At 41.7% G+C, this 23,068-nt stretch overlaps 1 protein-coding gene across 20 annotated transcripts in view; it reads right to left on the bottom strand.

Annotated features, from left to right (window-relative positions):
- Positions 1–23,068, bottom strand: part of St3gal6 (ST3 beta-galactoside alpha-2,3-sialyltransferase 6) — a 54,519-nt gene that overhangs the window by 13,765 nt on the left and 17,686 nt on the right. For 11 of the 20 annotated variants that reach the window (XR_003951801.1, XR_003951802.1, XR_384577.4 and 8 more), the window contains 4 exons: positions 10,174–10,355; positions 5,398–5,475; positions 2,889–2,992; positions 1,257–1,320 (listed from right to left, as the gene is read on the bottom strand). Coding sequence is in view for 13 of the 20 variants with exons in the window: in NM_001357433.1 (NP_001344362.1) it covers positions 1,257–1,320; positions 2,889–2,992; positions 5,398–5,475; positions 10,174–10,262 (335 nt within the window). In the remaining 7 variants the exon portion in view is untranslated. Of the gene's footprint in view, positions 1–1,256; positions 1,321–2,888; positions 2,993–5,397; positions 5,476–10,173; positions 10,356–13,822; positions 14,161–15,584; positions 16,891–23,068 lie in introns of those variants that run through there. The other 9 variants (XR_003951805.1, NM_001357434.1, XM_011245975.2 and 6 more) reach the window with 7 other exon arrangements.

A 23,068-nucleotide genomic window follows, 5' to 3' on the forward strand; every position in this document is an offset into this window, starting at 1 on the left:
GGCTGATGGGAGTGAGAACATTTGTAGTAATGCAGAGGAAAAGGTAGGGCGAGCCAGACCAAGTCAGTAAGAAAGAAGAAAACAGCTAGCTAAGGCACAGGCAAATGGCTGAAGACCTCACTTTGCCAGAGATATCCTTGCAAAGCAACTGAAAAAACACTCTAGTAGTAGCATAAAAAGCAGGCAAGAAGGAATTTCCAGTCACTCACTCTCAAAGGTAATACTATGTGTTTACAGAACAGTCATGGATCCCTACTGCAAACCCTTACAGGGTTTGTTCTTGCTCTTCCCTCAGACATCTGGGCACTGGAACCACAGTACCCAGTTCTTATCCTAGCTCAGGCATTTCCCAGCTACAGCAAGTTGTCTATCTGTCCAGCCTTACTCTCACTGTTTGAATAATTAGAGAAAACTGACCTAAATAAGCCAAACGACTTCACAAATCAAAACTCTATAAATGAAAGCTACATAAAAGTGATCTAGGTGGGGTGCGTGTGTGTGTGCATGCACACGTGCACAATGCACAAGCATGTGGTGTGGTGTGTGTGTGTGTGTGTAAAATACTTGATATGCTCTGGGTGGTAGTTGTATACACCTTTTAGTCCCAGCACTCAGGAGGCAGAGGCATGCAGATCTCTGAGTTTGAAATCAACCTGGTCTACAGGGTAAGTTCCAGGTCAGCCAGGACTATAAAGTGAAACCCTATTCCAAAACAAAAAACAACAAAAACAAAAACAAAACCCAAAAACCAACCAACCAAATAAACTCTTGAATAACAATAAAAATTGAAACTTCTCAGGGGGTGGCATTATTTTGAATTATAAATTATAACAAATGTCAGTAAACCATAAACAAGAAAAAGAGAAGCTATCAGGAACCTGTTGGCTACGTGCAGAAAGTGTGGGAGACTACCATGGATGGATACTCTATATTCATCAGCAGTCCAGTGTATTCATTCTTTAGTACAAACAGCTTAGAGGTGACGGATGGGGGATACAAATGCCATGGGTGGGAACTCGTGTTCCTCGGCATGAAAATACTCTACAAATCTCTGAGCCAGCCAGTGCTGCAGCTCCTAAGTCCACGTCATAGTTTCTTTCTTTTCATGGAATAAGAACAGAAATAACTGTTGGATTTTTAACATCGCACACATCCAGTAGAATCACCCTGAGTAAATGCTCTTTGCATTTCTTGAGGCAAATACTTTGAGGCACTTTCAATAGAGCTGAAAGTCAGAGAGAAGGAAATAAACTCACCTGTCAAACTCGTCAAAGAGATCACAACTCTGCAGTTTTGAAAGGGCCGAGCTGAAATATGTCTCTGAAAAACAAGTGGAGAATTATAAATAAAAGGAGAAACAGGTCTTCTTAGAGGCAGTGGGTCACCAGCCCCCACTCCCCAAACTCGTTTTAAGTACTATTGCCACACTGGAGTTAATCAGTAGAAAACTTAACAACTTATTTGTTCACAGTGCTCAAAAAGCACATTCACAATAGTAAATGCTCTCAGGTTCCTCCCAGGGGTGATGACAAAAAGTAGCCATATCAGAAGATTCTGAGACTAACCATAGAATTCAGTGAATTTCAAGCAATCACTCAAAACCTGATATATAGGATATGTGTTGTATACACACACACACACACACACACACACACACACGAATGAATGAATGAATGAATGAATGAATGAATGAATGAAAGACAGGGTCATATGTATTTCAGGCTGGCCTCAAACTATAGCTGAGGATGCCTTAAAAGTTTGGATCTCTCTGTCTCTACCTCTTGAATGCCAGAACTCTAGCTCTGGGCTGAAGTTCTTGGTTTATGTAATGCAAGGAACTGTACCCAGGATTCCAACCATGCTAGGCAAGCACTGTCCCAACTGAGCTATATCCCTAGCTTTCTGCAAAATATATTTATAAATGTGAAAATGTCTAACACAGGGTCAGTTAAAAAAGTAAAATCTCCCAAAATCATAGCTCTATCACCACTGTGTCTTTAGTCTCCCCACAAAACCTAGAAGTCAAAGCTATGTAAGCCCCAAAAGCTCCCAGTAAGCAGTGGGACGATGGTTGTGTTGCTAAGAGATTGAATAATACCCTCTCAATTTAATGAAAATAAAATCTACTGGTAAAAGTTAAAATATTAAAGATATAGACAAGCAGTTTTCAACTTGTGGGTCACAATTCCTTGGAGGGGGGGGTTCTAACAAAACTTTCACCAGGGTCCCCTAAGACCATCAGAAAACAGGTAGTTATTCTTAATAGTAGAGAAATGACACAGTTATGAAGTAGTAATGGAATAACTTTATGACAGGGGATCACGATAACATGAGGTGTATTAAAGAGTCACCATATTAGGAAGGTTGGGAATTCATCTAGACCTTGCTGATAAAATAAATAAGAGGAAAACCAGGGGTAGGGACATGTCTCCATCAGCACAGCACTTGTTTTGCAAGTATGAGACCCTAAGGTTAATCCTTGAAACCAGCATACATAACATGGTGGCCTGTGCTTGCAATCAGAGCACAGGGCAGGCTGTGACAGAAGGAAATTGGGACAATCCCTGAGTCTCACTGGCCTGTCACTCTAACTATCTGCTGAATTCCAAGCCAGTGAAAGACCATTTCTTAAAATTCAAATAATAATAATAATAATAATAATAATAATAATAATAATAAATTTTAAAAACTACTCTTTGGCACTACACTGCCTCTAAAAGAGTGTTTTTGTTTAAAACTTTGATCCTGTCCACAAGTCATATCTCCTGGGAATCGTTCGAAAACAGAACAAAACAAAACACAACAACAACAACAACAACAACAACAAATGTGTCTCGGATCAAACAGGCTCTCAAATTAACAGGCAGGGTAAGAACACTGAGACTCACCGAAGGTCTTTATTCCATAGGGCAACGGAAAATTATTGGTACCGGACATGGCAGCAACCTTTATAAAGTCAGCTCTGCACAGAAATGGGTAAAGCTGAGGAAATCTGAAAAGGAAGAATGGAGCATGATCCTGTCAAATGCCTGCTTGGCTGTCAGCTGTCTAAGCTCACAACCGAAACTCATGGCCGCCAATGGCTTGGGCTGTGCAAATAGTTTTTAAAGAGTTCAAGACACGTAAAATGCTAGATAGAAGAGCTATGCAGTTTTCAGGTACAGGGACCAACATTACATCACAGTATAAGTTAACCACGCTTTCACAACAACTCCGTGTGGCAAAGTGATGGCCAGGAAGTTATGTAGGTATCGCTTCTAAGCCATTCCAAGATTTTAAGGTGCCATAGGCACAAACTGTACCAACTGTAAAAATGAAGATTTACGGAAAGTTAAGCAAAGCTAGAGAACTCAACTCTGTCCTCATGTCATTAAACTTGATTCAAGAAGAAAAATCGCAGACTTCTGTCCTCTTGGTACATGCTCTGACTTCCAGATGTGGCCTGTGACTCCCATGGCTCTCCTGGGCATAAAGATAGGGAGAGCCACGGTGGAGTCCGGCACAGAATACAGTTCATAAACACCTGTTTAATAAATGGGTGGATAAATTTTAACTCAGCACCAATTTTTAAGGGACCATTATAAGGTAGGAAAAGTGCTTATGTGTGTTATTAAAGAGAGAGTAACAATCTTAACTCTACCACCAATTCGTTATTTTCTCCCAGCAGAAAGACTACAACGGGGCTACAGGGCAGGACCTGGCAGACTTCGCTGCAGGCTCTACACAGGCACTATCTTACTTCATCCAATGGCTGTGTGCTCATATTTAAACATGCAGGCGGAAACCAGAGTGAGGCTAGATCTTTACACGGCTGCGTGACAAATGGAAATAGCAATGGAGCAAAACCGACATGCTTCCAATTGTAATCCCCTTCATTACAAACTGGCATTGCAAAGGAAGCAGATAAGTACATAGTGTTTCCCGACCAAATGTATGTCCTCAGCTTTGGCACTGGCAGTGACAGCGGCCTCGGAGGCTAGCCAACCTGCAAATGTCATCTTAAAACTGGTGCTGATTCTCCAAGTCCAGGACCTACACCAGGGAGGAGGAAGTGCCAGGTCTCCAGCTTCATGCTTGGGAGCAGACCCAGATCCTCCCTGTCTTCTTAAAGAAACCAAGCTGTCATACGTGGCAATAATGGTCAAGGGTTCTCTTTCCCTGAGCTGGTCAGAGTGATATGACAATAACAGTAGCCAGCAACTAGCACGTGTTTGCAGTCAAAAACCTCTATTTGTTGCTTACATTTATGTTCTAAATGAAATGATTGTTTGGCACAATACGTCAGACATAGCAAGAACCTCGGTGTGTATTAGTGTTACTGGCGATAATTATGAATATCACAATATGTACGATATAGATTAAAATGTCTTTTATTACAATGCAGCTCCGCAGTTGTTAGTCCTACAAAAAGCTTGCTATGGTCAGGTACGGGCAGTGGAGATCTTGTTTGCAGTGGGAGCCGTTAGCCCACAAGCCTGACTTTGAGATTCTCCCACACAACCCAGCTTCCCAAGCAGGGCTTCCTTGGGGCTCCTCTCCTGGCTTCACTCTCTCTCTCTCTCTCTCTGAGGCGTTGGCTTGCTCATCCTCAGAGAACACTGCACAAATGACAAGCAGACGCCTACCTGTCCCTTTAACTGTGATCTTAGATTACTCAGTCAGCAGTCCTGAACAACTAACATAACCTGGGGGAGAAGGGAGTCTCAAATACTGTGTTAGACAGTTAAACATGCCTCACTGAATTTGTGACCGGTTTTGCTATCTAAAAGTGTCGGGGCTGGAGAGATAGCTCAGCGATTAAGAACACTGAGTGCTCTTCCTGAGGTCCTGAGTTCAATTCCCATCAACCACATGGTGGCTCACAACCATCTGTAATGGGATCCAATGCCCTCTTCAGTGTGTGTCTGGAGGCAGCCACAGTGGACTCATAAACATAAAATAAAAGTGTGTCGCCTAGCCATCTATCCAAGTAGCAGCGCCTGGAGACAGCAATGGTTGTAGCCTACAATGAAGAAATCCTAATAAAAATTCGTGATCGTGTTTATAGTACACGAGGAAAGAAGCCTCAAATAACAAAAGTAAAAAAATAGAGTGGGAGAAGGGGTGGAAAGAAAACAAAGAATAGTTCTTTTTGTCTGATCAAATGCAAGTAGGCCTGTCTAGTCTCCCCTGAGTGAGAACAGCCGCTCCCATGCCTTTCCTATACTCAGAGTGCTGACTAAACCCACAAGAACAGACTATTCAAGCTCCTTGCCCACTTTCTTACACATGCAGGGTCTACCATGTACCAAAGTTTGCATGAAAAGGACAAAGAGTGTGAAAAAAATGACTACGAAGACACCTTGCAAATGTTCAATGGCTACAGTTTTTTTTTTTTTTTTTGGTCTAATTTTTTACCTCAGAAGATTGGCGAAAGCTGGCTTTTTAAAACAATTATTGACATTGTTTCTAGTCCTCATTTCTTCAGCTGGGAACCTAAGAGACAGAAACAGCGGCAATGAAAACCCAGGAGTCCTGCCCAAGGAGGAATGTGTACCCCAAAAACCCACTGGGTTCCACTGCTAACCAGATTTGTAGGCAGAGGCCATGCATGCATAGTCCCATGAGCGCACACATGCACGCCCCTGATGTTTAACACAGACTTCTCCAAATCCTACACAAGCTTGGAAATTCATAAGTGAAAGTCAATGGAGAATGGGAAAGGCCATGGTGACCTTTAGGGTTGGAAGTGATTCATGGGGACCTAAGTAGGGTTACCTCAGGGTGGGAGTCAAACCCACACTCTAGTTTTAGAAGACCTCAAAGACCTTTGAAACCAAACCCAGCGCAAGTGCACATGGCTTTCATCCACAAGTCATATGTGGGACACCTAGTGACAGCAGACTGGATACTCATGACTGAGTAGCATCAACAGACCATTGTCTCAGGCTGTCACAAGTCACACCACTGAGAGCTAGATCTCACTGCCCTAGGTTCTTGGCTTCCTTGACTCCTGAATAGAGCACTTGTCTCCACAACTTGAAAGGGTATTGGAAAACACAACAAGGAAAGTAAATGGGAGGAGGGGCGGGGGATGGGAGGAGATAGCCAGGGAAGAGCCAAACAGTTTCACGCAAGAACTCACTGGTCATTGATGAGGTACAGAATCGATGCTTTAGAAATTAATTTTAAAAAGTGAATGAGAAAAAACAGTTAAAAATTAATCAATAGGACTCAATGTGAATAGACTGAACCTTTTATAGACAAATCATTTTCTTTTTTTGTTTTAAGGTATAAAATCTCCACAATTAGAACTAGTAAGCTACTGAACAAGGAGAATGTAAGTCCTTATGTAATAAGATATTTTGAGAATTCTGCCATGGCAAAGACCCCTCGGTTTATACATAACAACACATAGATGTGGCCAACTATCACAGTGAGCTGCAAACACTGTATCATACTCAACGAGCCTATTACTTCATGTCTAAGATTAGGAAACATAGAAGCAACACAATGACAGAAAATAAACAGCTGCTTTAGAATATTAGGAAGACAAACTTTCGGTGGTTTTGAAGTCAAAGACAGTCCCTTGTTTATTTTTCCTTTTTATTTGTATGTATTGTATATGTATACGTATGTATGTCACATATGTGTAGATGCACCTATGTGTGAGCATGTGTGAGTAGATGCACCCATGTGTGTGCATGTATGAGTGGAGGCTCAAGGTTGACACTGGGAATCTCCCTTGAACACTCTTCTTGAGAAGGAGCCACTCACCCAAACCAAGAGTTCACTACTACTGTACTAATCACAAATACTCCTTAGCCAGCTTGCTCTGGGGAATCACTATGTCATCTGCGATAGGTGAGCTCCAATATCCACTGTGCATTCTGGGGGTCCAAACTCTTGTCCTCGTACTTGAATGGCAAGTGCCTTAACCCCCGAGGCATCTCCTATTGGTTCTTTTTTTGTGGTTATGTAGGCCAGGGGACACCTTTGGGTATGGTTCACCCTTAAGTACCATCTACCTTGGTGTCTCTAGACCATCTCACTGAGAACATAGATCTATGGATTAGGCTAGGCCCACTGGCCAGTATGTACTACCACACCTGGCTGTTGATGTAGGAGGTAGGGATCAAACACATGTCTTTATGTCTGTATAGAAAATATTTACCAATTGAATCATCTTCCCCACCCATGTAACTGTCTCCCAAGCACAGGGAACAAAAGAAGCCCTGAATGAATAAAGTCCTAAGTGAAAGTATGCTTTTGAAATAGACACAGCCACACATGGACCCCATTGCTTCAGACTCACAGGGATGGCAAGGCAAGGCTTTCCTTGGGGGACTGATTCTGTGTGTCAATAGTATATGACGACAAAGGTATCCACCATAGAGTTCTCCTGTAATGTGTATGGCCTGATGACTGTTCCCCTACAGAGACTGCTCCTGTAAAGATTAGTTTGACCTGTCACTTTGATCTAACTGTATACCCTAAACCCTGCCTCCTGGCTTACATGTATGTGTAACCCTGCCTTCTTTTCTAGCTGTACACAATAACTTGACCTTTCATTTCAACTGTATACACTAAACACATTGAGTTTCCAGGGTGCTGGGGCTTCTCCAGCAGAGAGTCCAGACACCCAGTCCTAGCTTTCTATCCACATGTCCATCTGCCTGTCTTGTCTTTGTTTCCTTGATGGCTCCATCAGGTCCATCCTTGAACACTATGCAAGACCTTGGTATCCCAGCCTCCCTTAAACAGCTTTGAAGGAAACAAGGCCATAGTGCACACGCACATTAGCCGTGATCTCCCAGGTCCTGTCAATCATTAATGTTCATTTAACTTAAACACTCTTCAAATTCTGATGACAAAAATAGTTATACATCCGAAGTCTTCTTATTATCGTCTTTATCATTTCCTCTGTGATAAAACAGGATGTATAGAATAGTCGAATGGTAGGTAATATAATCTTGTGGCATTTGGAATTAACTAAGAGAGATGCCTTTGGGTAGGTATTAAGAGCATTTCTGGTAATAATTACTTGAGGGAACAAGATCCAGCCACAGAGTGGATGGCACCTTCTGCCAGGTAAACCCAGGTAGAAAAAGATCAGAGGGAAAAAGCAGCAAAGCTCGCTTGTCCTTTCTGCTTAGGAGTGTGTCTATCCTTCACTGACGTAGACTCCAACTTCTGTCTTCCAATGTGAACCAATACTCAGCAACTCTGAAGGATCCTCCAGCTCTTCATCAGAGGATTGCATCTGCAGAAGCATCTGGCTTCTCAGACTGAGTGACTACATGATCTGAGCCTCTCTCCAGCTGTCAGATAGCCACTGTTGGAGTATCCAGCCCCTACCATAGAAGCCATTCTAATAAATCCCCTTTTATCATGTATGCATGTTCTATCAGTTCTATTCTCCTAGAGAACCCTATTAAAATAGTAACAGAGCGAGCATTTTGCTCTTTCTTCATTTCTTCTATTAATAGGAGGTGGCAGGCATGAAGGGAGAGACTCCCGTGGGATGATATTCATTAAATTCTTAACCATACTTCAAGCATTTAAGTCTTAAGGCTAAATCTGTAGGACCAAACCACCCACCTGGAATTAGTTTTCTTCCAGTAGTATTTGTCCAACTTTATTCCATGAGAGAGCACTACCATACTTCTTCAGTGACAGAAATACAGAAAACAGAAACATGGGAATTTTTTTCATCTCTTAGAAACAACCTAAGAGCCACCGAAACCCTGACAAAGCACTGGCCTTCTGTGTAAGATGGGAAGTTATGATCTGATTTATTTGGATTTAACTGTGTACTGACATCCATTTACGAATTAAAGGTCAACTAAACTTTACTCTTAGCCAATGGACTGAAATGGGAAGTATGAAAAACACACTTATAAATTTCTCTGCAGTATGCCTCAACATTTTTAAGTATTTTATATCAAAACAACTTTGAAATACATACTGCACTTTTAAACAAAGGAAACTAAATGTAGAGTGTATATGTTAGCAGTAGCAACTTAAAACTGATGCTGAGTCTAAGAACTGCTTAATTCGAGAAAATGAACTATTGTATAGACATGGAATGTTATGTTCTGAATGAAGACAGTCAATATTATTGCTTTCCTGGGGACTTAGCAATAGGTTGAGGCTGGAGGAGGTAGCTCAGAGGCTAAGAGCACATATTATACCTGAAGAGGCCCTCAGGTCAGTTCCCTGAATGCATGTTGGGTAGCTCACAACGATTTGGAAATTCAGCTCTAGGGAATCCAACAACACCCTCTTCTGACCTCTATTAGGTATCTACACATACATATATATAATCACACAAAAACATGTACATACATACACAAAATTAATTTTTTTAAGAAATAGGGCTATCTAACAGGTTTTTTTTCCTTAAAAATCTCGTGTGTGTGTGTCTGTATGTGTGTGTTTGTGTATGTGTTTGTATGTGTGTATGTATGTATGTGCATGAATATATGGTTTTGTGTGTGTGTATACATGCGTGTATGTATATTGCATTGTGTGTGCCTGCATGTTTGAGTTGTGTATTTATGCATGTATGTATATGCATGTGTTTGTGCATGTGTGTGTACAAGTGTGAATGTGCCTGAAAGTGTGTGTGCATGTATGTGTGTGTTTTCATGTATACATGTGTCCATGTTTATATGTATATGTGTGTGTGTATATATATGTGTATGTGCAAGTATGTGTGTACATGTGTATAAGCATGTATGTGAGTGTGTGTATATGCACGTATATGTGTGCACAACCATGTATCTGTGTGAACATGAATAGGTGTGTGTGTGAGCTTGTGTATGTGTACAGGAATTTGTATGTCTGTGTGTGTGTATGTGTGTTATGTTTTTGTCTTGCTGCTCTACCTCTCTCCCTGATTCTTTTGAGGCAGTTTCTCACTAAACCTGGAACTAACTCTGATTTTTGACTAGCCATCACTAGCAACCTTCCTGTATCTAATCCATCCCTCCTTCCCAGTGCTCAGGTTACAAATGCCAAGGGTCCTGCTTGGTTTTCACATGCGTTCCAGCAATCTACACCCAGGTCCTCATACCTGTGCAGCAAGTGCTTGACCCACTAGGCCATCTCCCTACAAATTTTAAATTGTTAAATGGGAGGGGGGTAGACTAGTTGAGAAGTCATGTTTGCATAGTAAAATCTGAAACTTACCAATAGCCATTTGTTCCCCACAGTATACAGTATAGTACATAATAGAGGAAGATGGAACTCAGGAATATGGCCACCAGATACCCTTTCATGGCTGGCCTGCCTGAAACAGAGTCCAAAGTGAGGGGAGATGAATATGCAGAGGTCTTCCACGATGGTTCAAATACATGAATTAGTAAATAAATCTAGAGAGAGAGAGAAGAGAAAAAGACATGGGTCTATAACATTGAAAATGTTCGCTGAACATACAGAAAGAACAGTTCTGTTTATTCTCATGAGTAGCCTACCAACATAGGATACAAGTTTTCAACAGTCAACAGTTTTGTAGTATCAAAGCTAGATAGAGGCTTCCCTGAAACTTTTTCATGTTTGGTAAAAGAGTAAAAACTTGTTTCAAAAACGGAATCCATACCCAAAACCTTTCTTCAAAAACACTGAAGAATATCTTTTTTTTATTGATTCTTCTTAATAAAAAGTATATGCTTCAAGATTGAATAACCATTTTACACCCTTGGAGCCTGAATTGATTTCAGATATCATGTGTAATAGTTTCAGAGCTCATTTTCGGTTTTTAAAATTCAGGAAAAAAATTCATTGAAACATTTCAACTTTTAGATGTTCATATTTGACTTTCCAACATCACAGCATAGGCACATCCAGTTTTGTTTTGGATTCGTGTGTTATTTATTGTACCTTCATAGTCAGAAAAATATAGTTGGCAATCTTCTCTAGCATGTAAACATATACAGGACAATGTATGGAGCAGAAAATATAACCAGTGGTTCTCAACCTATGGGTCACGACCCCTGTGGGACTGCATTATCAGAGATCTTGCAAATCAGATGTTTATATTATGATTCAGAACAGTAGCAAAATTACAGTTATGAAGTAGCAACAGAATTTTATAGTTGGCAGTCACCACAACATGAGGAACTGTTTTAAAAAGGATTGCAGCATTAGGAAAGTTGAGGACCACCAGAAACATCTGAAGTATGCCTGCTTGGTACCCCTCTTCATTTCTTCAAAAACAGACACGGAAAAACTCCTGCTATGTGATTAAATGCAGAAGACGAGTGATACCGAGTTCTATAACACATCCTTTGATTTCAGTGCATTTGTCCCTTACAAAGGTCCCAATTGATCTAGATGACTGCACACAGCATTCCTTTCTTTCTTATCTGTATCTAGCAACCTCAATGCAAACACCTGAGTACACAAAGTGAGCTCAGGCTGGAGTCATTTGCAATTCCTTCTAAGAGGAAAGTAAGTGAAAGGAAGGAAAATAAGTTGAAGTGAAAAAGCTTTGTATTTTAGTTGTATATGTGTTTGTGTGTGCACATACACACGTATGCATGCATGTAGGTGGAAGCCAGAGGTCAAGCTCAAGTCCCATTCCTCTTCAGTTATTGTCCTTTTTTTTTTTCCTTTTTTCTCTTTTCCTAGGCACTGTCCAGGCTAGCTAGTCTAAACAGCCCCAGCGACCTTCCAGACTCTGCCTTCTGAGCAGTGGTAGCACACATCTTTAATCCCAGCCCTCAGGGGACAGAGTCAGGCAGATCTCTGTCAGTTTGAGGTCATCCTGGTCTACAGAGAGAGTTCTAGGACAACCAGGGCTGCACAAAGAAACCCTGTTTCCAAAACCTAAAATAAAAAGGGAGGGGGCTACCATGCCCTGTATTTTAAATGTATTCTGAGGGTAGGATTCCTGTCCTTTCCTTACGCCTGTGATAGGAAATACTTTACTTCTGAGCTATTCTCTTATGCCCTAGCTAAAAATCTTAAGCCAATTTTTGCCTTTGTAAATGGAACACAATAAGTAAAAATTAAGCCGAGTGTGGTGGCACACGCCTTTAATCCCAGCACTAGGGAGGCAGAGGCAGAGGCAGGTAGATTTCTGAGTTCGAGGCCAGCCTGGTCTACAAAATGAGTTCCAGGACAACCAGGGCTACCCAGAGAAACCCTGTCTTAAAAAACAAAAAACAAAAAAAAAAAAGTAAAAAGTAAGTTTTTTTGTTCGTCTTTCTAACAGAGGGTCATCTTTTTTTTTTTATTATTATTACGTATTTTCTTCAATTACATTTCCAATGCTATCCCAAAAGTCCCCCACACACCCTCCCCACCCCCAACTCCCCTACCCACCCATTCCCATTTTTTGGCCCTGGCGTTCCCCTGTACTGGGGCATATAAAGTTTGCCTGACCAATGGGCCTTTCTTTCCAGTGATGGCCGACTAGGCCATCTTCTGATACATATGCAGCTAAAGTCAAGAGCTCTGGGGTACTGGTTAGTTCATAATGTTGTTCCACCGATAGGGTTGCAGATCTCTTTAGCTCCTTGGATACTTTCTCTAGCTCCTCCATTTGGGGCCCTGTGATCCATCCAATAGTTGACTGTGAGCATCCACTTCTGTGTTTGCTAGGCCCCGGCCTAGTCTCACAAGGGACAGCTGAGGGTCATCTTAAGAATCACAATTGTCCTAGCTTTCTCATAGCTGAGACTCCCTGGTGTGGGAAATTTGCTACAGCTCTAAACTGTAATTACCACCTGACTCAGTTTGCTTGCGACTTCTGACTGTCAGGCACCCCTCCCAAGTACTGTTATAATAAATTAGTTTCAAGTGACAGGCGAAAGCAAATAAACAAGGGAGTTAAAAGCATAAACTTTAGTCTACACACACACACACACACCTGTAATTGAGTCTATGTATTTCACTAGAGGGTGAGGGCCTTAGGTCAACCAGTTCGCTTGTATCTGAATGCCCACACATGTCTACAAGCACACTCTCAGTGTCAGCAGATTATCACACTGTCCTAGAAAGCAACTGACCACAGTAGAAGGTTGTCAAAGAAAAAAAAAAAAACTTAAAACAAGCCTTTACATTTCTGCTCAAAATAACATGTCATGTAAACAAATGATAAAGATATAATTTACTACTATCAGCAAAACTTTGAAAATATAGTTACAACTAAGAGCCCTAGAAAAAGTTGTTAGTATTTAGCATCCAATCTGCTTCTTTATCCATTAGGTCATACACTTAGGGGTGATTTTATAAAGTACAGCATTATGTGTAAGTGAGAATCTTGTTATTGTCTTGTTTTTCACTCACTAATGCGTGGTTCAACTGAAAACAAGGAAATGTTAAGAAAATGTTCTCTGTTTTCTTTCCTTCCAAAAGTAAAACAAACCTGTTTTTGAAGTGGTATTGTACACAGCACTTGAAAAAAAGAAACTTAGGAAGCTTAGGTACTTTCTAGAATTTCATAGCCAACTTGAAGCTTTGATATTCAAGGTGCAAGGAAGGCCAGGGCCAACCAGGATATCCTGGTGATAAACATGTAGGTCCCTCTGTTTGTTCACAGGAAAAAGCTTCCACAAATAGACTAATTCTCTAACTATAACACAGTACATGGAATGGACCATGTTGCTGGGAGCAAAAGTATACAAAGGAAAACCAGCCAGGATTTTATATAGGATATGTGGCTTCAGAAAGCCATAAAGGCCTAGAATTTAACTTCCACAGAACAAGCAAGTGCATTTTAAGAGCTTGGCATTAAACAGGAAGGGTAGCTGATTTGGAACACAGGCATTGTTCAAACCAGAGAGTCACAAACTTTCACAGGTGGACTGGGGGCTTCGAGGAAGTCAGAACTCACCTACAGGGCACGGCATGAACTTGTCCTGTGTGGCAACATAAGCTTTGAAAATGGCAACACTTTGGGCTGGGAGAAAGGTTCACTCCATGAAGTGTTTGCTGTGGAAGCCTGAGGACCTGCGTGCTGATATCCAAAAAAGCTGGATATGGATGCGCTTTCTGTAACCTTAACACTTGGTGGGGATGGAGTCGGGAAGGGGCGGATCCCTGAAACTCACCAACCAGCCAGTGTAGCTACACAGATGAACTCCAGGGTCTCAAAAAATAAAGAAGAAAGTGATGGAGAAAAATACCTACTGTTGACCTCAGGCCTGCTTACACATAGAAGTACCTCTCCCTCCCCCTTCCCCTCCCCTTCCTCTCCCCTTCCCCCTCACACACAATTTTTCTTAAGACAACAGCTTTCCCTTCTCTTCAATAACAAAAGAATGCACTGTTTGTACTGAGCTTCTAAATTCACAAAAAGCCAGTAATTGTAGCCATGCCCAGTAAAGGCCACAATAAGCTTGCTAAGTGGCTATGTGGGTATGAGCCTCTTGATGAGAAAGGTTGTCTCCCATCACACAGTTTAAGAGAAAGAGTTTAGCCTGACCCTTAGAGATCTCTTCCAATGCCACCCTGTCATCTCAAGATAAAAAGCAAGAGAACCTGAAAGGGAGAATTGTCATCTGAGACTTCTTCATGGTACGTGGTTGTTCTGGAAGTGCTGATAACAGGAAAGAGGAGTTATCTCTGGAGCAGAAACCAAGGGTCAGTACCCGTCGTGGTGAGATGGGAGCCACGTGACCAGGTTACCACCCTGAACATGAGATTCTTAATGCCTACAAAGTTTGAGGTTCACTGCCCTGGGATTCACTATAGAACCATGAAGTAGGAAAAGAAAATGATTGGGTTTGCTGAAGTATGGAGACCACAACAGATGGTTCTGTAAATGCCCCAAATATAGCTTCATGTTTGCTGAAAGAAGGCATGACCTGTCATATTTCACCCCCAGCACAGGGCCTGTCACACAGAAGTTGCTGAATAGATGAGTGTTGGATTTAGTTGCAGACATCAGAACTCAATGTTCTATGCTAATTCTTCTCTGTAAATTCCTCGAATGTGGCACCTGCCCAAGGAATAATGATGGCATAAATTCATTGAGAAATGAGCACTGGTATATATGTGACAAAACATCTGGGAAAGGAAGTCTGTGTGTCATCGTTGCTTGCTACCCTGACAGCCACCCTTGGAGGAAGTGGTAAGCTTGCACCATTGCTATTTTAGGAGGAAAAAACTGAAGGGCTGAGAGAAGTTTCCCACCTGACATATAGCAGAACCATGACTCAAACTGTATCTGTCATAACAGGATCTTTATACGCATCGCCTCTCCCAGAGGCACGCTTCACAGATGACCAGTTCTGTGCTTCTAACACCAGATCAAACATTACAGAGTGTTTCTATAGCTGCCAATTCCACCCATTTCTTCAACAGAATTATCACAGCGTCAATTAATAAAGTGGAAAGTTGACAGTCTGACACAAATTCTGCTGAAATAAAACCCTATTATTCTCAACCCTCTTCCTTCCAACCTGCCCCTCCCCATCGTACAAAGCAAACCCTATAAAATGGTACTAGAAAAGTGGTCATATTTTTCTTTGTGGGGCCTCTTAATATTTTCTCCAGCCCAAGGGAGCTTGCTAACCTCAACTGCCATGAAAGAGAAAAAAAGCATGTTTGTTCAACAACAGTAGTGAAAACAAACTGCCCAAGTACAAAAATACCTTGTGGGTCTTGAAATCAATATCATTCAACAGCAGATCTGAAACAGCCGTGGTGTTTGCTTTGTCCAATGCTGGGTGTTTGTAGACCCCTGCTGCCTGGTTTCTATGGCTCCTTTTCTTCTTGGCCTTTCTCCACAGGCTTCTGAATATCCAATTGTAGACTAAGCTGATCTTGGTTCAGGAAAAGGCAGGCTGCAGAGCCCAGAGCTAGCAGCTCAGCTCCATAGCTTGATCAAGTTCCTGCAGAGTGCATTCTTTTGCCAAAGCTGGTTCCCACCAGTAGGTACTTACATTACATCACCCTTTTCTAATATCTGGATTCATTTATTTATATTCTATCTCATTTGCCCCTCCTCCCTGGAGCTTGGCAGCCAAACTTTATTTTTATCTCTTCTAAGTTACTAAGGTCCTAAACCATGTCCCCGTGCTCTGTGTTAAATGAAGCCTTCTTGTGCTTTCCACTTGGCCAGTGATATATGACTTAAGGGTTCACACTAGGCCTGACCTCATACCCAGAGTGCTGATGCTAAGACCTAGAAAGTTACATATTTGTGCAAATTAGAAAAGAACACCCCACTAGCTCCATGCATGCCTGTGGGGACCCAGTACCTATGGTTTTCAACCCATGTAGGCTTCAGCTGTGACTTTTTCCTTCATCACCCCTCGAGTCCGTCCATGTCTGTGGCTCACCTCTACATCCTGGTCCAGGAAGGCTGCTGATCCCTGTGTCTATTCAGCCCTCTGCTAATCCTCAGCTCACTTAACACTCCTTCAAACTGCCTGGCATGAGGTCAGCAGCGCTCACATCCTTCCCCTTTATATGTATTGCTCAGTTTGTGACTGTTCTCTGCAATTACATGCCCAAGTGGGAAAGAAAAAAAAACAAAAACAAAAACAAAAACAAAAAACAAAAAAACGAAAAGCTCAAATCTACGTTAATTCCTTACATTTAGATCCAGCCCTAAGCCTGAGCCTCTCAGACCCAGCCATCTCTGTTTAGCCCAGGTCTTACTGGACTCCACTTTGACAGATGGGAAAGCCTCAATCTTTAACTCACAACCTCCATGTGAAGTACAGTCCTTATTACTTTACCTGATGGTCCATCCCAATGTGCAGGGATGGCCCTCTTACATCTGAGATCCTTGATCCTCTGGAGACCATAGCCATATAATTAACAGAATAGTTTATTATGCAGAGAGTAAATGCATAGCATAGTATTAAACCCTTTGATACATAATAATTAAGTCGAGAGCTTTAAAATACTCTATGAAATTGTTAATAATCCTCAAAGCAGTGGTCATAATTCAAACTGGCAACTCTCTGATTTCATAGCCCACAATTTTAAACTGTGTATTAGTAAAACCATAATAACTGTATTTTTAACTATTACACGATGAACTTAGAAAACTATAATAACAGTATTTTAAGGTGTAACAGTATGAGCATAATGATACATTTTAAATCTAGAACAAAGACAGACTGGCAGGTAGCTCAGTGTCAGAGTGTGTGCTTATTAGTATGCACAAGGCCCTAGATTCAATCTCCAACACCACACAAATAGAAAGTAAACAATGTCATGACGCACGCTGAATAAATGTTTATTAAAATACACTGACTCAGAAATACTAACCTATCTCACAAAAGAGATACTTGAAGGCATTGGTGGAATTTTCTGCTACGAATATCTGGAAAATTTTCACTAGGTTATAATTAAAGAAATAAAGCAGAGGTGTGTGATTATACCAAAAGAAACTGTTACTTTAAATGTTGTTATTTGCTACTCCTAGTTGACTAAAAGATATTAATGTGGGGCTGGAGAGATGGCTCAGCAGTTAAGAGCACTGACTGCACTTCCAGAGGTCCTGAGGTCAATTCCCAGCAATCACATGGTGGCTCACAACCATCTGTAATGGGATCTGATGCCCTCTTCTGGTGTGTCTGAAGACAGCTACATGTACTCATATATATTAAATCTTAAAAACAAAAAAATAAGATGAGGCAAACACCTACAACAAGTGCTTGCTGACAGGAGCCTGTTATAGCAGTTTCCTGAGAGGCTCTGCCAGTGCCTGACAAATACAGAAGTGGATGCTCACAGCCAACCACTGGACTGCACACAGGGTTCCCAATGGAGGAGATAGAGAAAGAACTGAAGGAGCTGAAAGGGTTTGTAAGCCCATAGGAAGAATAACATCAACCAGTCAGATCCTCCAGAGCTCCTAGGGACTAAACCACCAACCAAAGAGTACACATGGAGGGACCCATGACTCCAGCTGCATATGAAGCAGAGGATGGCCTTGTTGCACACCAATGAGAGGAGAGGCCCTTGATCCTGTTAAGGCTCTATGTCCCAGTATAGGGAATGCCAGGGTGAGGAGGTGGGAGTGGGTGGGTTGGTGAGCAGGGGCAGGGGGGATGGAATAAGGGGTTTCCAGAGAGGAAACCAGGAAAGGGGATAACATTTGAAATGTAAATAAAGAAAATATCTAATTAAGAGAGAGAGAACCACCTACAAATAAGCCTATAGAAAATTATAATCTGAGTTTTATCCCCTCCTCCCCCAAAATTATTTTGAGTAGTCTCGACTAACTGTCCCCAACTACGTAAATTCTGACCAATTTCTAAAGCCATGACTATTTTTCTTCTTCCCAGCAGCAAGGCACCATCATGTATAATGAAATGTCTTTGTTTCCCGTCCACCATTTCCTTGGCTAATGCACTAATCTTCAGCCACACTTGCTCTTGCGGTCTGTGCAGAAAGCCTGTGCTTTGCCATTCAGATTTCTTCATGCAAATAGGCAGACAGCCTGTGTCATCTACTTGAATGAAGGCTGTCATTGTCAAGGCAGATGACCAAACCCCCTCACTCTCCTAACCCTCCTTACAGGGAACAAGTCCATGGCAAACAGGAAACGGAGAGAAATTGCTTTCAGCAGAATTTTTATTTTTAATAGCACAGCTGGACACGAAAACCACTCAGCTAACAGCAACTTTATTGGGTGTTAAAAATAAACGAACTAAAGTTCCTGTTTTTAGAACTCTCACTTGACACTCCATTACACATACACAAGGAAGTGTTCAGGAGACTTTACATCATCTATGTACTCCTGCTTTCTCTCAGGGGCCCACTTCCTTCCCTCCCTTCTCCCTCCTGTCTTCCCTTCCCCCACTTCCCTCTTGTCTCATCGCCTCTCTCCTCTTCCCCCTCCTTCCTTTTCTCTCTCTCCTCCCTTTCCCCTTCCTCACCCCTTCTTCCCCTCCCTTAACCCATCACTTAATTTATTTTTTGAGATAAGAGTTTCTCTGTGTAGCCCTGGCTATCCTGAAACTCACACCGTGTTGATCAGACTGACCTTAAACTCAGAGATCTGCCTCTGCCTCTGCCTCTGCCTCTCTGCCTCTCTGCCTCCTCTGCCTCTGACCTCTACCTCCTCGAGCTAAGATTAAAGGTATGTGCCACTACTGTCTTGTGATCCACTCGTCTTAGAGTAGATGTTTTGTTTTTGTTTGTTTGTTTGTTTGTTTGTTTGTTTTTTCTTTCTGAGACAGGGTTTCATGTAAACCCAGCTAGTCTCGGAATAGTCTTGGCTGGCTTCACCATCATAGCAGAAGCTACTCTTGAAGTCCTGATTCTCCTTCCTCCACCTCTCAACCTGCTGAGATCATCAGCATGAGCCACCACAGCTGGATGGTTTTCCTATTTTAATACTCTACCGGGAAGATACCAGCTGCAAAAAGTATTTGATAATATAAACATGTAACGACTATGCTTAGTTTTTACAATTAGCTTTATTATAATCGAGTTTGCATACGGAAACCTCATCAGTACAGTTGTACAATTTGATGAGATTTAGAGAATGTAGTTAATCCTGTAGCTATCACCAGTGTGAGGAGAACAAACATTTTCATCAAACCCCAAGTTGTCTTGGTTGCAGTCAGCTCCCCGCCTCAGTCTTGCAGATCCCTGGCAGCCTGCTGACAGCCTAGAGTCTTGCTGCTTCTGTACTTTCATAGAGATACAGCCACACAGGGTGTATCTTATTTATGTTAACCTAATGCCTTAAAAGCACATTCATTGTTGCTGCTTGTACCGAGTTTGTATTGCTAGGAAGTCTTCCACTGTAGCTAGTAATGCAGGAACTGACTTGTCATTCCCCTGGAAAGAGACATTTGATTTTTTTTTTTTTTTTTTGCAGATTTTTGTTTAGTGTAAATAAACTACAGTGAACATTCAAATATAGCTCTTTATACAGAAATATTCTCATTGATAGTTTATGTGCTAGTTGGGTTTTGTCAATTTGACACAAACTAGGGTCACCTGTGAAGGGGGAACTCTAAAAGATTACCTACGTCAGACTGGCTTCTGGGCCTTTTTGGAAGGCATTTTCTTGCTGATGGATGTGGAAGGGCCCAGCTCACTCTAGTTCTGGACCATATAAGAAAGCAAGCCGAGCAATCATATGTTGGCTAATTTTATGCCAACTTTGCACAAGCTAGAGTCCTTTGGGAAGAGGGAAATGCAACAGAGAGAATGCCCCCAGTGGGTATATATGTATAGCATCTTTTCTGATTGGTAAATGATTGTGGGAGGGGCCCATTGAAGGTGGTACCACCACTCCTGACCAAGCGGGTCTGGGTTGTACAGGAATGCAGGCTGAGCAAGCCTCGGGAAGCATGCTCATAAGCAGTGTTCCTAGTCTCTATGGTTCCTACCTTGGCTTCCTTCAGTGGTTGACGGAACCTAAAAGCCAAATAAACCCACTCCTCCCCATGTTTGTTTTGGTCAGTATTTTATCACAGCAGCAGAAATCACACTAAGAGAGTACAGTAAATATTTTTTATACAAAGGCTTTATATTATATTCAGATATCAATTTTTAAACATATTTGCTTCAGCCAGTTAAAATGGAAATAAATTTATAACTGTTTGTCTTACTGGTGCTGTCGGATAACACAATGATTGAACACAGAAGCTCTACTTGTATTAATAGTGATAATGCATTGATTATGCTCATATGGCTAAACATGATGCATATGTACCCAAGGTTATTGAAAACAGCACACAGTATGGTTACTAAAGTTAAACTACACACATTCAAAAATCATTTTGGCTATCTGTTACTAGTAAAGAAAAAAAAATATTTCATTTCCCTGGCACTCTAGTGTGGTTCAGAGTATGAATCACCAGCACGGTAACAGAAACGCACACTCTTGCCCTGATCCTCTGAGTTCGAATCTGGATTTCTGCCTGGGTGATGTGTGCTTACAAAAGACTACTGGAAGTCAGAGGCAAGGAAACAGAACCCCACTGAGAGAGTCCTCAAACTTGGGGTTTAAGGTTTTAGAATTTCCTCCAATTTCCATGCCCCAGGCCAATGAACAGAATTTTCTCGGGGTCGGGGTCGGAGCAACACAAATACCCTTTGAGGATAAAAAGGATTGAAGAAAAGACCCACTCACCCTAGCAAGCAAACCACTGTCCCATGATATTACTCATGTTTTGGGAAGGAAATATGTAGAGACGTTCTCGAACCTGCGTTCAATCCCCAGGACACATAGGGTGAAAAGGAGAAAACCGACTTCCACAAGTTATCCTCTGGCTACTTGTCACACCACCAACAACAACAAACAAATTAAATAAAAATGTAATTTAAAGGTCTGTTGTTGTTTTTTTTTTAAGCTCCAAATGAATCGCCATTCATAAACTGACAGCAGTATTTCCAGTTACTGCTATGTTTAATGGAAGATCTAGGAAGTAACAAAGTCTGGGTATAGCAGAGCATTTTCATATGGATTAAAACCCTACCCCTTAGCATAAGTCCTGCCCCATAGTGATTGGCAGGGTGGTACTTATTCAAGAATAAACAAATCAATAAGGAATGAACACTACTGCTGACATCACTGCTCTGTCTTTTGTCCAGGTCTCTCTAGTCTCTAAGGTGTTAGATATCCAGCCCACTTCTCTCTGGATGGTTCCAAAAGAGCCTGGGTTTTATGTCACTCCTCTGCCTGGGCATCTCCATCTCCATGTTCACACAAGGCTCAGGCTGCTATCTTAATCTTGTTTCCCAAATCCTCCTCCTCATTCACTCCTTCTCACTCAGCTTTTTTTTTCCTTTGCTACTTTTTTTTTTACTTTTTTTTCAGTATTTATCATATTTGTCTTATAGAGAAGTTCTTTTTTTCCCTTGATTTCTTTCTTTTTTTTTTTTTTGTTTGTTTGTTTTGTTTTGTTTTGGATATTTTATTTATTTACATTTCAAAGGTTATCCCTTTTCCAGGTTTCCCATCTGCAACCCCCCATTTTCTCCCCCCTCCCCCAACTTCTATGAGGGGGTTCCCCCACCCACCCACCCACCCACTCCCACCTTATCCACCGCCCTGGTAATGCTCTACACTGGGGCATTTTTCCTACTCTTAATGACCTTTAATCTTCCCTTTAAACCAGCCTGCGAGTGAGAGCTGGCATCAATCTTCCCAAGTGCAGTAGTTATCTACACTAAAACTTGCCCCGGCTATCTGCCACCTGCACATAAAATCACTAAGGCCACCACTCTAGACTTCCATGATTCGGCCCTTCCATCAGGCAATTCTCAGTTTGTAGGCAGGAGCATAATAACTGGGTGCTAAGGTTACCTGTTTGGCAGTTGAACCCTTAGATTTGAGTCTTAGCAATTCCTCTGCCGAATCAAGAGACCCTAGAACCTGCTTAGCCTCTTTATGGCTCATTTCCCTCTGCACCATGGGGATTAAAGATGCTACATGACAAAAGTATATTACAAGTAATAACTGTAATTTAGGCACCTGGCAGATTGGGATAACTTTTTAAATCTTATTTTAACTTTTCTCTTACAGTTAGTGAAACTGTCCATATACTAAGCCTTCCTTCAATGATGGATGATGGGGGTGGGGCTATGAGACACCATAGATAATCTCAGGATTAAGAAATAAGAAATTCTCAAGGACCAAATTCCAAGAGCACAGTGAATATTTAAATTTCCAGTGCGGCTAAAGGATAAGATCCTCAATCCAAGATGTGCCCCGCATAAAAAAAGATCTCCAAAGATAGTACAGTTGGGCCAGCAAGACGGGGCTTAGTGCTGTGGTTCTCAACCTAAAGGTCTCGACCACCTTGGGGGGTCACATATCAGATATTCTGCATATGGGATGTTTAGATTAAGATTCAAAACAGTAGCAAGATTGAGTAACAACTAAAATAGTTTTATGGTTGGAGTCACTACATATTAGAAACTGTGTTAAAGGATCCTAGCATTCAGAAGGTCGAGAAACACTGACTTAGTGGGTGCCGGTGCTTGCCACAGAGGCTGACAACCAGCGTCTGATCTTTAGAAGATGGTAGAAGGAGAAGACAAATAACTCTTGCAAGGAGTCCTCTGGCCTCCACACACGTGCAGTGGCATTGGTGTTCAGGCACACAAACATTCATGATCACGCCCAGGAGCACACAGACACACACATTAACAA

Source organism: Mus musculus, chromosome 16 (assembly GCF_000001635.26).
Source record: "Mus musculus strain C57BL/6J chromosome 16, GRCm38.p6 C57BL/6J".
Taxonomy (NCBI): Eukaryota; Metazoa; Chordata; class Mammalia; order Rodentia; family Muridae; genus Mus; species Mus musculus.